Source organism: Rhinichthys klamathensis, unplaced genomic scaffold, assembly GCF_029890125.1.
Source record: "Rhinichthys klamathensis goyatoka isolate OS25496 unplaced genomic scaffold, OSU_Roscu_1.1 h1tg000095l_1, whole genome shotgun sequence".
NCBI lineage: Eukaryota > Metazoa > Chordata > Actinopteri > Cypriniformes > Leuciscidae > Rhinichthys > Rhinichthys klamathensis.
The window spans coordinates 2,495,997-2,513,845 of NW_026606634.1; the positions used below are offsets into that span (position 1 = coordinate 2,495,997).

The 17,849-nt window shown below is 38.2% G+C and overlaps 1 protein-coding gene across 1 annotated transcript in view; it reads left to right on the forward strand.

The window, feature by feature from the left end:
- iars1 (isoleucyl-tRNA synthetase 1) overlaps positions 1–17,849 on the forward strand; it is a 126,146-nt gene that overhangs the window by 49,285 nt on the left and 59,012 nt on the right. The window contains exons 14-23 of the mRNA XM_056252535.1: positions 1,014–1,140; positions 4,190–4,263; positions 4,508–4,702; positions 6,166–6,252; positions 6,446–6,529; positions 8,315–8,459; positions 14,298–14,418; positions 14,500–14,591; positions 15,930–16,007; positions 16,802–16,923. Coding sequence (XP_056108510.1) covers positions 1,014–1,140; positions 4,190–4,263; positions 4,508–4,702; positions 6,166–6,252; positions 6,446–6,529; positions 8,315–8,459; positions 14,298–14,418; positions 14,500–14,591; positions 15,930–16,007; positions 16,802–16,923 — 1,125 coding nt within the window. The remainder of the gene's footprint in view (positions 1–1,013; positions 1,141–4,189; positions 4,264–4,507; positions 4,703–6,165; positions 6,253–6,445; positions 6,530–8,314; positions 8,460–14,297; positions 14,419–14,499; positions 14,592–15,929; positions 16,008–16,801; positions 16,924–17,849) is intronic.

The following is a 17,849-nucleotide window of genomic DNA, read 5'->3' on the forward strand; positions in this document are numbered from 1 at the left end:
GGCATGCTCCCCCGAGAAAATTTGGATTTCTCGGACCTACATATGTGCATTTTAAGGTGTTTGAATGCCAACAAATTGGATAACAATAGCTTTAAAATCATGTTAAACGAATTTCTTTTTTTTTGTTGTGCCATAAAAGGCAACACTGTATGAAAATAGAAAACTTTAGAAAATAGTAAACGTAGAGAAAACTTTCTTGCACATTTGCATTCTTCTACATTACACAATGTTAACAATGAATAATTAGCATTTATATTTTTCAAGAATTTACAATTACATCATTTCAATAAATCAATAAAGAGTTAATATATAGGCCTACTATATAAAATAAAGAGCATGTATATTCTAAAAGAAAACAAAGTTCCCCAGCCAAGTCCAAACTAAGTTGATTTATTTGTTGAGCATTAGAACTGTAGGCGACCGCCTATGCTTCATTTTGGCAAAACGGTCAATCACTTGACTCAATTTTACTTTTAAGAGTATTTGTATTATTTAGAAACGTTTGTTTCGTCATGTTTTCATAGCCTACCTCGCGTGCCAACACCGGACTTCGGTGTGCTCAGATGTGTGCGCGCTGCTGTTGCTAGGAAACACAGACGCGCGCGGATTTCTGTCGCGTCAGCTTCTGTTTCGGTAAAAAAAAAAAAAAAAAGCTTCTTTTTCGGTTAAACTGCGTTGCTTTTACAAGCATTGATTGGTTTCTTACTGCGTTGCAAATAGATCATTTCTATTAACCTATAATATAATTTATATTAAATACACTGACAAATAAAATAAATTGTTAAACTCAAACTTCAGATTTACTGGGGCACAGCAGATTTATACTGGGGCACGTGCCCCAGTAAAATGGGTCTAGCAACGCCCCTGGTTACACCCCTACTTATAACGCAAAAGAGAACTTAATTTGGGTTTTTGTGCTCTTAACACTGTTGCTGAGAAAGGACTTTTTTTGTGACGTTTCTACATCGGCCTATGTGAAGCTAATGGCGGTGTCTTTCTCTCTTTGTTTCCAGGGTACCTGAGTTTGTCAGAGAGAAGCGTTTTGGAAACTGGCTGAGAGACGCACGAGACTGGGCCATCTCTCGAAACCGTTACTGGGGAACGCCCATCCCTCTGTGGGTCAGTGATGACTATGAAGAGGTCAGTGGTGGATCCATGAGCACCTTAAAAATCTTGATTTTTCAGACTTCGAGTGATATTTCATGCCTTGATAATGTATTTGCTTTGAAAATGGCTGCTGTAAATTCTAAATGTCTAATGCAAGAAAAAAATCACTAAATATCTAGTTAAAACTAATCAAGGCACATTTTCCACACTGTTTTTAAAGTAACATAAGGCAGGGTTATTATCGTTAACTAAAAAAAACTATTAAAATCATTTCTGTTATTTGAAGTATTATAATAATAAATAAAATAATTATTAGTTGAAATACCTAAACTAAACAAAAATTAGAAATGTTGCTTTGACAATAAACTGAAATAAGCACTAAAGCACTAAAATTATTAACTGGAAATAAATAAAAACTGAAATAAAAATAAATTAAACACACACACACACACACACGCGCATAATAATAAAGTGCAGTATTGACAGATATTTTTATTAAACAATTTATTTTGTGAACATTTGAATGATCATGGAAATGAAGCACAAGGATTGTGAATCTTGTCTTTTTTAAAATCAAAAAAAAAAAAAAAAATATCATCATGATTTGTAAGAAAGAGTTGGACAAAACCATCGTGATAGTCACAATGTCACTTACGGTAATCTGATATCAAGAGCAAAATCATTGTGGATATTCCTCCAATGTTAATTCCCATTAGCTGTATCTGGTAAAGCTGTGACGTTTGAGAGCGTACGCTGTTGATTAGCCATCAACCTCCTTCATTTGAATCTTCTTACGTAGAAGCACGATCGTCTCAAACATCGGTAATGGTCTTTAAGTGCTCTGATTAGCGTGTGTTTCTTAAAAGCTCAACTTGTGGAAAGTCAGAATAAGGTTGTTGGCGTCTCTGCCTGCTGAAACGAGCTATTTGAAAAGAAGGACAGCGACCTGCTTCCTGAAAATAGCATAATGAGTTGTTTCCGCGAGCGAGTCTCTGGAGGGCCGCGGACTCCCCGAACGCATCGGATCGGGCCAGAAAAGCTCAGCTCTCTTGCTCTCTGCGAGGCCGTATCTGGGCCACACTACTGAGACCAGCGGGAAACCGGGACAGCGGTCCAACCTCCACGCTCACTTTCAGTAACACAGTTTACGGTAAACTTCACTGCCCACCTGGTGAAAATCAAGCTTGTCCTGCTTTTTGACTGGTGTTAAAGGTACAATATGTAAGAATTTTGGGTAACACTTTACTTAAAGGGGTGTCCATAAGACTGACATGACACCTTCATAATCATGACAGGACACATGTCAAGAATATGAAGGAGGTTTCATGCATGTTTATGACAACTGTCATTTAAGTGTCATTCGCTCAATTATGACATTTTTAATGCAAATATGACATTGTGATGTCTTTGTTATGACAATTTGACATAAAACAATACATCATAACCTGTCAGTGTCTTTGTCATGACAACTTGACATTACTAAGGGGCTGTTTACACCTGGCCACTTCATGTGATTTCTCAGATCGGATAGCTATCTGATTTATCAAAACGATTCCATTTACACCTGGTCACATAAATGTGTTTTTGCGAAACGGATAAAAATCCGATCTTTAATTCCCGCTCTATATGCAGATTTAATGGAGTGCACGTCACCGAAAGCAACAGATATGAGCTGCGTTTTATTGATCACCAGCTAATTTCAAAATCAAAGACGGCAATAAGAGAGAGTGGCAACAGCCCTGGTAAGATCATTTAGTTTCTTTACTTTTAATGAAGATGATTGTGTGTTAAGCGTCTGCGACTGACTTTCACTTTGATTTGCGATAGTTTGCATGTTGGCTTGATGAATAGATGCTCAGCTGCGATGATGCGTGTATCTGACTATAACATGACATATAGCCTGTATAACACGCTCTCACACGTTTATTTTTTAGCATTTTTGGGAGGAGTAAAATTGACATATGTGGTTTCAACAACCAGATGCATTTACACTTGTCCAGTTTCGTCTGGAACGCGTCTCAGACCTCCTGATGTGGTTTGAGCGATCGGATTCAAATCCGTCTCGAATGCGTTTCGGAGGGCATTTACACCTGGCCTTTTCACGATCCGATAGCTATCCGGTCACAGAAAACGCTTGAAGTGGCCAGGTGTAAACAGCCCCTAAGACAACACAACCTGTCATAAATATGTCATAAACATGACATAGCAGATTAATTATCAAACTTAAGAAAGCACTTAGCTTTATGGGTGAACATTACATTAAACTGTCATGCGGTTGGTTTTGACATTGGCTGTCATGAGGCCATTATAACATTTTAATGACAAATTCAATTTGTACCACTGTAGTTGAGGTCAAGAAAAATATTCATGACACAGTTATAATGGCCTCATGACAGCCAATGTCAAAACCAACCGCATGACAGTTTAATGTAATGTTAACCCATAAAGCTAAGTGCTTTCTTAAGTTTGATAATTAATCTGCTATGTCATGTTTATGACAATTTATGTTGTCTTGCTAATGTAAAGTTGTCATAACAAAGACACTGACAGGTTATGATGTATTGGTTTATGTCAAGTTGTCATAACAAAGACATCTCAAACAATGTCATATTTGCATTAAAAATGTCATAATTGAGCGAATGACACTTAATGACAGTCGTCATAAACATGCATATAACCTCCTTCATATTAATGACATGTGTCCTGTCATGATTATGAAGGTGTCATGTCGGTCTTATGCACACCCCTTCAAGTAAAGTGTTACGCAATTTTGTATAAAAATATCCAAAAACCACTTGCACGGTGTTATATATTTCTTTCAATTGTGTACTTACATTATCTTAAATGTTTCCAAGAATGTGTAAATCCAGAGAAATTCATAATTTTAAATAGTGCCCGTCCCTTGCCACTTGTCGCCTGTCAATGTCGTAATATCAGCATTATCCCTGGTTTCCGCTTGTACTGCCATATTAACCATGGCGACAGACGTGGACAACTGCGTTACGTCTAGCGACGCGCTGCTGTTGCAATTCTAATGTTTGTGATTGACAGCCCTAAATAATAATAAATGCACACCGTTTAGGTGGTGTGTGTGGGATCCATGGCAGAGCTGGAGGAACTAACAGGAACTAAAGTGTCTGATCTTCACAGGGAGAGGTGAGAATCAAACACATCTCATAATTATTATTATTATTATTATCTCGTTCTGTATCCTGACCCTCAAACCTGTTTCTGCTGAGCTTTACAGTCAAACCAAAAATTAATCAATTAATTCATCTGTAATAACTACAGCGAATAAACTGTGATGAAAAACATTGAGGGTGTCTGAATAGATTTTGGTTTCACTGTATCTGTGTAGATCGGCCAGGTGTTGATGTGTGTGTGTGTGTGTGTGTGGCAGCATTGACAGTCTGACCATCCCGTCCCGCTGTGGGAAGGGTCAGCTGAAGAGGGTCCTGGAGGTGTTCGACTGCTGGTTCGAGAGTGGCAGTATGCCCTACGCACAGGTACACTACCCGTTTGAGAACAGGCGGGAGTTTGAGGACGCCTTCCCAGCCGACTTCATCGCTGAGGGCATCGACCAGACCAGAGGATGGTGAGGAAACTAATCTAATCATCAACATGTGCAGTTTATTGTCAAGTCAAGTCCTCTTCATTTATACAGCGCTTTTAACAATGTAGATTTTTCCAAAGCGGCTTTACAGTGATAATAGGAAATTAAAGTAACAGATTGTTTTGGGTTTATGGCAGCTCTAGAATAAAGTTAAATTGAATAAATATTGAATAAATACAAAATAAACAAAAAGTTCAAATCAAATCAAATCAAATGAATGGCTAGAACACATTAAAAGTTTTCTGTCTTCAGTTAAAACGCTATAGAAGGCGCAATAGAAAAAATATATATATTTAAAGGTGCTATAGAAAATAAAGTTATTATTGTTATTATTATTAGAGCCGTGTCGTGTTAGCGGCCCCTAAGTTAATAACTAATGATCTTTGCAACGGAAGTGAATCAATCAAAGCTAACTTTATCTGGACAATAACTTTATTCTAGATCTGCTGTAAAGCCTAAACAATCTCTGCTACTGTAATTTACTATTATCACAGTAAAGCTGCTGTGAAACAGTCTATATTGTTAAAAGCGCTGTATAAATGGAGACTTGACTTGACTTGAGCAAGTAACGTGCCAAACATAAGGGCTTATGGGATCACGTGACAAAAGCAACCAATGAACAGACAGAACCAATGAGAATATGACACATTTACAGATCACATGACATGAACAGATGCACCAATAAACATGAACTTCCAAATAAAAGACACGAAAACACGAATGTGAACACCGAGTAGATCTGTCCAAAACATGCTGGGTCATTTATTTGATGGCTGGTATCTTAGAAATCAGGATGGCTAGTTTAGTTTTTGTATTGCTTTGGTAACATTTTCTTACATTTTTAGTAATTGTATGTGCTTATATAAATGTATTTATAAAAAAAAAAATGTTTTGACTAATAATTATTTTATTTCTGTTAACAGAAGTGTTTTAATAGTTTTAGTAAGCGATAATAACCCTAACCCTAACACACACACACACACACACACACACACACACACACACACACACACACACACACACACACACACACACACACACACACACACACACACACACACACACACACACACACACACACACACACACACACACACACACACACACACACACACACACACACACACACACACACACAGCCACACACACAGAGAGCAAAAAGTGTTTAATAACGGTACAGTTTAAGAGTGCACACACACACATACACAAAGAAAGCAAAAAGTGTGTAATAACGGTACAGTTTAAGAGTGATCTGATGCAGCATTGCGTTTTCTGAACGGTACAGGGTTGATTTTCATGATTATGATGCGCTTGCTCTGTTTGTTGGTGGAACATGTTTTCGGAGCCGTTCACACTGAATCTGAGCACAAGCCGAACATCCTTTTCAGTTCCATAACCGCTGTATGAAGTTCATCTCGTAATGCCTGTGTTTGTGTCGGCTGCAGGTTCTACACGTTACTCGTGCTCTCGACGGCTCTGTTTGGGAAACCTCCGTTCAAGAACGTGATCGTCAACGGCCTGGTTCTCGCGAGGTAACACACACACACACACACACACACACACACACACACACACACACACACACACACACACACACACACAGACACAGCCTGTGGGCTCCGTCCTCAGGCAGAAATACAGTACTAGTTCAGAATGACCCACTGACCTGGAAACTCTCTCTCTCTCTCTCTCTCTCTCTGTGTGTGTGTGTGTGTGTGTGTGCAGCGATGGACAGAAGATGAGCAAGCGTAAGAAGAATTACCCCGACCCGGGTCTGATTGTGCAGAACTACGGCGCCGACGCGCTCCGGTGAGCAAAACACACTGATGCTAATTATCATGCTTTTAGTTTTGCCTTTTTCCCAGTATCTGCAAATATTAATCTGTGAACCACTTTATACTCCGCCTGAAGCACAGCTGAGACGTGACCATATGGGTAATACATAAAAACATCCTTATATCCATCCAAATGGGACAGTGCAAACTAAACACTGTCACGGATGATGTGATAATGCCTTTTAAATCTGATGATTTTAGATTTTGTTTATTGTGTGCTTGGAATGTGTGATATATTGAATATTTACAGTAAATTTTATGTCATTTTGATGTTGATTTAGATTTATTTAGCATTGTTGATTTAATTTGGCAATTCAGTTTCCTAAAGATCGTAGACCGATTTCTAACTGTTTCAGGGAATCATTTTCACACTCACACACACTCTCACACTCACACTGTCACATACAATCTCACATACACACACACACACGCACACGGCCAAAACCGCTACCAAGTTTCGCACCATTCCGATGAGGTCAAAAACTACAACGTAAATGCACCAGAGGGATAAAAAAGCTAGATTATCTTAATAACACGTCATAATAATCTTACATTAATACATTATATAATGCTTAACAGACAGTTTATTGATGATAATATATTTAGGTTGTATTTAGCTTCCCCACAGACCCCTGGCGGATCGAAGATATTAATTATTTTAATTTGTTTCTTATCATCTGTTCACTATTGCTCATTCTTAAAGTTTATAGGGTTACATCTCAAGGCTGGAATAAACTACATGACTTTTAAAATCTGAACAGATTTAAAAAAACTAGGCATCACACACTCACCGAGGCTAGTAGCCCGGCCCGTTTAAAGCCCTGGCTCGCAATGTAACATCTGTGAACTTTCATGAGGAAAGACACTTGTGCCTGATGAAGACCTGAGGGTCGAAACGTTGTGCTATTAATAAATTCATTTGGAGCAATTATTTTCAGTGTGCGGACTTCACGCTTCTTTTTCCGTTTATGTTACTTATGCTGGGTACACACCAAAAGATAATCGGGCTGATTTTGGGCCGATTTTCCCCCTTCCGACAATCCTAGCTGTGTCCCGATTATCTTGATGGTTCTACAGTTTATCTTATCAGATATTCCCTTGGTGTGATGTGTGTTAAGAGTGTCCGAACCTGCTGGGAAGAACGTCGGAGCCGCCCCGATCGCGAATCGTAAATAGTCAACGTGTGGATTTGTGGCAACAGCACGAATGTTTGTACAACGTGTCGTGTAAAACCTTCCATAATAGACTGGACAAGGAGAAGAGTTGGTCAGAAATAGCTCCTGCAATGTTAGAGAGAGAGAGATGGAAAATTAACCATGTTTTTATTATAGGCGTATTGAACATTTGTATAACCAAATAAATACTATAGTTAGATTATTATTATTTTTTAGCAAAACTTTGGTTAATTTGTGGTTATCATGGTCCGCCATCATGATTCAGAAGTCTCACGAGATTTTGTGTTCACAGTCGAGACTCTGGTTGAAAATCTGTTCGTGTGTGTCACATCATGGCACACCACACACTATAGGAACAAAATGGTTAAATCTAGGATTTTTTGTCCTCGTGTTTGTGGTCCATCACATTTTGAAAATCTTATAAGATGTAAAAAAATCTTTTGGTGTGTACCCAGCATTAGTTGTCCAATCTGGGAGTTTGGGATGTGCACACCAGTTTTGTATTTTTGAAAGACGCTCTTGATCCAGAGGACCGCTCCTCCTGGTGTTCCTCCAGCTCTGATTCCCCTGTGTCTGTCCCTCAGACTGTACCTGATCAACTCGCCGGTGGTCCGGGCCGAGAACCTGCGCTTTAAAGAAGATGGCGTGCGGGACGTGCTGAAGGACGTGTTCCTGCCCTGGTACAACGCCTACCGGTTCCTGGTGCAGAACATACAGAGACTGCAGACGGTATGGGTCTCGGACCACAAAATATTAAACAGCACAACTGTTTCCAACATTGATGATAAATAAGAAATGTTTCTTGAACACGCATGAGATAAGGCTCTGCAAATCCAAGGCTTTAAGCCAGTCTAATGCACTGCACCATCTTATTTATTCTAAAATAAATGTGTATATATATACTTATTTATTAGGGGTGTAACGATGCCCTTGTTGTGGCTTTTTTCTTATTAAACAAACATCATCACTGAGTAAGAGACACTCTCAATCCAATTTGATAGTTTATAAGGTATTTATTCTCTTGCAAGAGAGATCCTCGTCACCAATACACATACATGAGTCAGTGAGGAGAGATAAGGGGCAGCAGTGTCTGTCTTTTTTATATCTTAATGTCCTCCAAGGTCTTATTTCTTCCCTCCCCTCAGGGAGAGAGATATACTTTGTCTTTTCTATTTCTCCCTGGCCCTGAGAGGTAAATGCCCCCTTAACCCTTTAGGCTATAAAGTACAAATGCACTCAAGATGACCCCTTGACCACCTGCTTTTCCTTACCTCCTCTGGCAACCAACCACAGTAAATTATCACACAAAGCCCCCTCTCACTACAAGTGAGAGAACATATGAGGCCATCTTTAGGAATCACTGAAATAAGAGTAATAGATGGAAAATTCCATAACACTGTAAGGATTCAGGGCGGATCTAATCCGTGGGGAATTTGCATATCATAATTAATAATTGGTAATTAATAATTATTCATGCATGTTTGGATTAGACCAGTCTTACATGTTAATAAATCTCCCGATAAGGGAGGATCTGTCATTTTACCTGCATGCATGTGAATCCTTGAAATTAACCACAAGTTGATTGCAATTAATTACACGGACCACGTTTCACAAAACAGGTAAAATGAATTAGCTCAATTGTCAGGATAATATTTGTGGGATCCACAATATCATCTTACTTTATAGGATTTCAGGAAACGCAATTCTCTGGCCAGAAGAATTGGGTTTCCCGCCCTATAAACACAACACATACTCTTTAAGGTATTTTTAATTTTAGTAAGCTTGTAGCATAAGATCTTTTGCACTTAAGGGACTTGAAACTGAGCAAAGAGACAGCACATCAATCAAATGAATATATAATTAATTTAATAGAGGCATGACTACTTATGTATTTACTACGGTTACACGGGATATATGTATTTACAAAAACATAGACATCAATGAACAATACAATAAGACATCAATGAACGAGAAATGCGTAAAGTTTGGACAATGGATAACTTACACGCGTGAGCGAGTAAGAGAGAGAGAACAGAGAATGGGGAGAGAGAGAACAGAGAACATTGGCAGAATTTCATTGGCAGGAAGACATTCACCTCTCCGATTACAACACGAAACATCATCTTAAAACTTCTTAGAAGCTCTATAAAGAGATTATACTTGCACAAGTTATGTTATGGTCTCTCTGTACGGCCTTGTCTGGCCGCGTGAGCTGAGTCCTTTTGTGTGTGAGGAAGCGTCACGTGGGCTGCTTGGCGCGCGTGTTGAACGGAGGTTTACAGTCTTTAGGGTAACATTTCCAAAGGGAAATAGTTCGGCTAAGTTCGTTTCACTTCGTGGAAGTGAACTGAGTCGACTACGGAAAACAAAACTTTGACTAACAAAAAGGAAATAAAGATCTCGACGGGGAAATCATGCGGAGTTAACGTTACATCTTTGCATGGCTGGTGAAGAAGCGCGTGCGTCGCTCGGTCCGGCGCGTCACGCGGTCACGTGCGCGTGTTTCTCCTTCAAAGCGAGCGCGCGCTCGTTTAAAGGTCCCTTGTAGATGGATTTGCTGAAGAGATATGTCACGGGGTTTTCTTTTCAATCGTCGATTGGAATTAAACACAGAGACTTATCTACAACTGAAAAACACAAACTAAACTAGAAACAAATAAAAGAAAGGCGAAGAACTCGCCCGGAGGCGAGACGTTACATCATGACACGAGGACACGGGAGGAAGAGGAGCGTCCAGAGGGAGGTTCAGTCCTCTTTAGAGGAACTGGAGTCCACACCTCTGAGGTGCGAACTGGCCAATGACATTCAAAGAAACTTTTGGCGGCCAAATTCTCTTTGTCTTGTCAAAGTTAAACTATGGCCGTGTCCGCCTCTTTTATGACCAGTCAGAATTTGTCAGACTCATTCCACAAGATGGTAAAAACATAGAAAACATACATTTTACTGTAATCTTCTGTATCTGACCAAATCAGTTGGAACGAGATAATTAAAACGGTACCAAACAAAACATTTACACATAATTGGAATACGAAGATACATCTTAATACATAACAATAAACTCTCAAGAGTTTCACTGATACGCTAGGAGATCATATCTAGACTACCATGGACTGGGAAACACACAGACATACAGGAATATATCGTATACAATTGGTAATGGCTCGTTTTATGAGTGTAATGTAAAGGTCCATCATGTGTGTGTGTTGGTTTGCGTGTGTGTGTGTTAGAGTTCTGTTCTCTCTCTTGCAGAGATGGGGGAGGGCATGGAATGTTCAAGCATTTTTATGACTCTGGCCATTCCTGAGAGAGAGAGAGTGTGTGTGTGTGTTGTACACACGTTCTTGCTTGAGGAAAGGAGGAAGTCAACTGACAGTCCATACCTTACAACACCCTCATGTCACGATTCGATACATATCACGATACTGAACTCAAGATTCGATATTAATGCGATACTCCAAGATATATGATAAAAGGTTTACAAAAAATGAACTGTTGATTAAAATGCTAAATTTGGTGTTATATTGTGTGTGTAAATGAATAGTCTTGGACTTGGTGCTGAAACCCAAAGCACAGGACAATAGAGACACCAGAATAACAATATTCATGATTCTGAAGCTGAAAATACTGAATTATTTTAGACTAATATGCTTGCAATAATAAAATATTAAACAGCACAACTGTTTCCAACATTGATGATAAATAAGAAATGTTTCTTGGACACACATGCTCTTTGATGAGGCTCTGCAACTCCAAGGCTTTGCTTCGTCAGCGCAACACTTTACAATAAAGTTCATTAGTTAACATTAGTTATCTACCTTAGTTAACATGAACTAAGAATGAACAATACTTCTTCAGCATTTTATTAATCTTAGTTAATATTAATTTCAACATTTACTAATACGCAGTGTTGGGAACGTTACTTTAAAAAAGTAATTAGTTATAGTTACTCACTACTTGTTCCAAAAAGTAACTGAGTTAGTAACTGAATTACTCTATAATAAAAGTAACTCGTTACCAGGGAAAGTAACTATTTGCGTTACTGTTAAAAAAAAAAGTTGCTATATGTCAAAGAATTTGGATTTTTTTTTAGCAGTTTTCACAAGTCAGTTGAAATGAGTAGAACAGACAGGTGTTTGTACGTAACTTTCGATATTTATTGCACGTCGACAGACAGCAAGAGGTTTATCCTCCACCTCAAGTATTATCTTTTTAAGAAAAGTAAACAGTTACACCATATAAAGTGCATTTAACTCTAGCGAATTAAATCAAACTCTCACAACCTGTACTTCCAAGTGTTTTGTTCACAACAAAAGTAAACGTTTAAACTACAAATTCTTAATTAAATAAATCAAACTCCCAAAACAGACAAGTGGTCTGGTAGACATTCTGTACTTCAAGTATTTTCTTCAAAAGTAAACAGTTAAATAATATAAAGTGTGTTTGCAGTAACTGTAGCAAATTAAATAAATCAAACAAACTCTAACAACCTGAGATAAATAGTCTGGAAGACATAGGCTGCTGTATTTCTTTATCTTCATTAAAAAAGTAAACAGTTTAACAAGATGGAGTGCTTTTAAAGATTGAACTTTAGCTCCTAGATATAGCTGTATCTATATATCTAGGTCAAGCAGGGACACTTTGTGTGCATTTTATTTAGTGATTTCACCGGAATGAATAGGGTCACCGTGATTTTGCCAAGTAAGACATGGTCCTGGATCAACATATTTTGTTGATCCTGGATCAACATTCCTGTCCCAAAATGTAGTCCTTACCCAATCCCTACCCCTAAACCTAACCCTACCCATAACTTTTCCCTAAAATCAGAGGGTAATGAAAGGTTAATAGCACTGATGTTTAAGTGGTTCTAAGCCTAAACTTGACATAAACTGTAAACTTGTCCCTCAAATCTGATTGGTTGATTGGAAAGTTGATCCAGGATCAACAACGATGTTGATCCACGAACATGTGGTACTTGGTGAAATCACGTTCACCCTGTATCCATGACACTGATTGCAGCAGCACGAGCGCTCAGCTGGATCTCAAAAACAACAGATTTAAGCGCTAGATCTCTTATTTAATAGCGAACTAAATGAATGCTCTGCTAGTTAACTGGATATGTTTTATTTATTTGTATTAGGTATCCGTTCTATGACATTAGTATATTTTTTACTAACCGTATATTTACGTATATTGCGTCGTTGTACCCAGCACTTCTGAAAGTGCACTTCCGAATGCGTCTCTGTCCCCCACACATTTCAAACCAAACTGACGCCCATGAATCAACGCATAGTAACGCACCGCATTTAACGTCCAGTAACGTTAACGGCGTTGTAACGACGGAAAAAGTAATTAGTTAGATTACCCCGTTACTGAAAAAATAACGTCGTTACCTAACGCCGTTCTTTTAAACGGCGTTATTCCAAACACTGCTAATACGTTATTAAAATCAAAGGTTGTATTTGTTAACATTAGTTAATTCACTGTGAACAACATGAACAAACAATGAACAGCTCTATTTTTATTAACTAAATTAACAAAGATGAATAAATAATGTGACAAATATTGCTCATTGTTAGTTCATGTTGGTAAATACATTAACTGATGTTAACTAATGAACCTTATTGTAAAGTGTTACCAGTTTTTTTGTGCCGGGAACAGCAGAAAAAAATGACAATTACAATCCCGATCCAAACCACATCCATGTACAACTTTGCATTCTAAAGTTTGGAGTCAGTATGTTTTTATTTATTAATTTATTTTGGAATTAAATTTATGGATGCACGATATATCGGCCACAATATCGGTATCGGACGATATCGATTAATTTTTTATGTTGTAGTTATCAGCCCGATAAAATAAAATTTGTCCTATATACATATACATATACATATACATATACATATATATATATATATATATATATAAATGGACAAAAACCTCTGGACAAAAAGCTTATAAATAATGGATTATTTCCGTCAGCTGTTCAACATGATGAAACTTGCTTGAAATATGATTGAAATAATTTTAAAAAGTAAAATACAGTAAAGTGCAACACAAGTCTGTCATATCGGCTACATAACATTATAATCAGAAGATTATAATTCTGTGTTTGGGACATGGCTTTTAACGGTGAGACTTTTGCTTTTGTAATCAGGCTCTCAAAAATTATATTAAAAAGTGGGTTAAGGTTTATTGTCCAAAATATCGGTTATTGCCTTTTAAATATAAAGAATTATCAGTTATCGGTATCGGCCAAAATTTTCATATCGGTGCATCCCTAATTAAAAATTTTTTTTTTTTTTTTTTTTTTTTTTTAAGGATGCATTAAGTTGATCAGAAGTAACAGTAAAGACATTTATAATGTTACCAAAGATTTCTATTTCAAATAAATGCTGTTCGATTTCCACTGAAATATTGAGCAAATTGAATTCAGTATTGACGTGTCGTATTTAAACTGAATGGAGATTTGACAACTAGAAGTGAAGAAAATACATTTTATTTTATTATTTTAACTGCTAACTATTTGAAAAGTATCTGACTGGGCCATGATGGTTTTCCCCTCATTAGGAGGAGGGCATCGCGTTCCTGTACAACGAGAGGACGGCCATCGTGAGCGAGAACATCATGGACAAATGGATCCAGTCGTTCACCCAGTCACTCATCCAGTTCTTCAAAGATGAGATGGGAGGTGAGCGTCTGATGAACTCCTGCACTTGAAGTGATTTGTCAGCAAGGCTGTTCTGAAATAGACGTGTGCTCATGTTTCCAGCCTACAGACTCTATACGGTGGTTCCCAGACTGGTGAAGTTCGTGGATATGCTCACCAACTGGTACGTGCGGACGAACCGCAGGCGCCTGAAGGTAGGCCAGACACGACTCGCACACCATCTCAGAGAACCTGTCCAAGTCATGTTTCATATTTATCAAAAGAAAGAAATAAGAAAATATATTTTGCCTGAGCCAAGTCCCTGCTTGTGGGACTTGGGCTAGAAGTGACCCAGATTGAGTTAAAGCACAGATCAATACAGATACTTCATCCCAGAATGCCATTATTCATCCATTGTGCAGAATTCATCTGTATTGAATCAGTGCTTGGACCATTTACAAAAAGGAAAGAGGAGGGAAGAGGGAAACTATGATGGAAGGAAGGAGGAAAGAAAGAAAGAAAAGGAAGGAGTGAAGAAAGGAAGGAAAGAAAGAAAAGGAAAGGAAGGAAGGAGGGTAAAAAGAAGGAAGGAAGGAAGGAAAGAAAGAAAGAAAGAAAGAAAGAAAGAAAGAAAGAAAGAAAGAAAGAAAGAAAGAAAGAAAGAAAGAAAGAAAGAAAGAAAGAAAGAAAGAGAGAAAGAAGGAAAGAAATAAAAGGAATGAAGGAAAGAAAGAAAGTAAAAGGGAAAGAAAGAGAAAAAGAATGAAAGAAATAAAAGAAGGAAGGAAGGAGAGAAGGAAGGATTGGAAAAAAGAAGGAAGGAAAGGAAGGTAAGAGGGGAAAAAGAGAGAAAGAAGGAAGGAAAGGGAGAAAGGAAGGAAAGAAAGAAAGAAAGAAAGAAAGAAAGAAAGAAAGAAAGAAAGAAAGAAAGAAAGAAAGAAAGGAAAGAAAGAAGGAAAGGAAAGTATGAGGAAAGAAAGAAAAGAAGGAAGGAGGGAAATTAAAAAGGGTATTAAAAATATAAAGCAATTAAAAATTCTATTTGGCCAGTGGAAAGGATTGAGAAAAACTATCTCTGAAATGTATTTTATACTATTTTGATTGATTTATTCAAAAACAAGGTGAGGATCGGCTACTAAATGATTTTGAGCAATGTAATGTGACGCACATGTGTATCTCGTATTCTCCTAATGTCTCGTACTGTTAAACATGGAAACACGCGGATGAATTTGCATATGTAAATGATATGCAGATGAGGATATGCTCATATATAAGCTCCATATATGGAGATTTCGGGATGGGGACACAATCTCTCGCTGACTGCGTTTTATAAAGGGAATTTTGAATATTGTTCATTCTTAACGTTCAGGCGCACGTACACGTTCAGTCAGGATCATACACACAGTTTTATAAATGAGACCCAGGACCTGCAGGCTCAGACGTGATGCTTGATGTTGTGACACTGCAGTGTTGTGTGTGTTTAAGAGCAGAGGAGTCAGCAGTGCTTGCAGCTGTTATCCTCTCTCTCTCTCTGTGTGTGTGTGTGTGTTCAGGGTGAGAGTGGGACTGAAGACTGTATCCGTGCCCTGGAGACCCTCTTCAGTGTGCTCTTCTCCATGTGTCGACTGATGGTGAGTCTCGCCAACACAATCAAACGCACTGGTTTCAAGAGGAAAAGTGGATTGAGTGCATTCAATTATTGAATATAGAAGTGTAGCAATGCTTGAGAATTGTTGCAATACTAAAATTAATATTATACTATATAATAAAACCAAAATATAAAAGATTTTTTCTATTCTAAACCCATTCTATTTTTTTTTAAACAATCCTTTACTTGAAATGCAAAACTGTTGAAGAAGATAATTTTTTCTTGTTTTAAGCATAAACCTTGGCTTTGTGTGTTGATAGTTGCTTAGCTTCTGTCTGTAGTTTATTCATTCACTTAAAGGTGCATTGTGTGATATTTAGGAGGATCTGTTGACAGAAATACAATATCATATACATAACTATGTTTTCAGTGTTGTATAAACACCTTATATGATGAACCGTTATGTTTTTATTAGCTTAGAATGAGCCGTTTCTCTCTACACATATGGACATGTTTCTACGGTGGCCCTGAACAGACAAACGCGTTTCGTCACTATGTTGTTCTTCATGATAAGAAGCTGCTAAAGTCAGCGAATAAAACACTGACACAATGATGAACGAGTAACAATAATATTCTTAATTAAAACTTAAACTTAATTTCTTAATTTATCTTTGTACAGAAACCTCATTGCTTAACTGGCTACTCTCTGCTGTCTCAGACAACGACATCACTTCCTGTCGGCCACCTTAACTTCTGTTGGGTGCAATTTGCATCATCACCACTTGATGCCGCTAGAAATCCCACACTGCACCTTTAAGACGTGTTTCTTGTGCTCAGGCTCCCTTCACGCCGTTCATCACGGAGATGATGTACCAGAACCTGCGTCACCTGATGGACCCGGCGTCAGTGGAGGAGAAGGACACGGGGAGCATCCACTACCTCATGCTGCCGCACGCCAGGTACACGCCACCGTCATCAGCACTGCGCGCTCATGCTAACATGCTATCCAATGTTTACTGTTGTAATACAGAACTTTACACAGGCTTTTCACGGGTCCTTGAAATCCTTTAAGGTTTGTGAATCTGAAAAATAAAAAGTCAAGGCCCTGGAAAGTGTTTGAAAACAAACACACACAGATACCGGTCCTCGAAAGTGCTTGAACCGGTCCGCTAATGTGTTATTCCGCCAGCACTTCGTGGCCTATGCGCACTAGCTTGCTTGATTTACGTTAGTTACGCGCATTTACGCGTTATGTTGAGTGTTTCCCGCGCGAGGTGCTTTGTGTTGTGCGTTGCCGTGACGTTCACGCGCACATGAAACTACTACGAGGGGACACGACACATGTGTTCCCACATTAAGTCCTTGAGTTTGAAGGTATTTGACCTGGAAAGTCCTTGAGTTTGAAGTTGACCGAGGTGTGGGAACCCTGATTACATGTTCGAGCACCAAACACTGTTTTCATGCAAATGAACAGAAAGAACACATTAACACTTTTCTGTTAGAGCCGTGTCGTGTTAGCGGCCCCTAAGTTAATAACTAATGATCTTTGCAACGGAAGTGAATCAATCAAAGCTAACTTTATCTGGACAATAACTTTATTGTAGATCTACTGTAAAGCCTAAACAATCTCTGTTACTGTAATCTCCCATTATCACTGTAAAGCTGCTGTGAAACAGTCTATATTGTTAAAAGCGCTGTATAAATGAAGGAGACTTGACTATCGTCGCCCTTTCCTATCATAACATATATACTATATAAAACAATATTCATGGCCGTTAGCAAACACGACAATAGAACGTTTTCTTTTTCAATTAAATTAATAAAATTCTACTATGTTTAAAACAATTTCTTGACACTTCATAAATGAATATAAATAATTATAGTG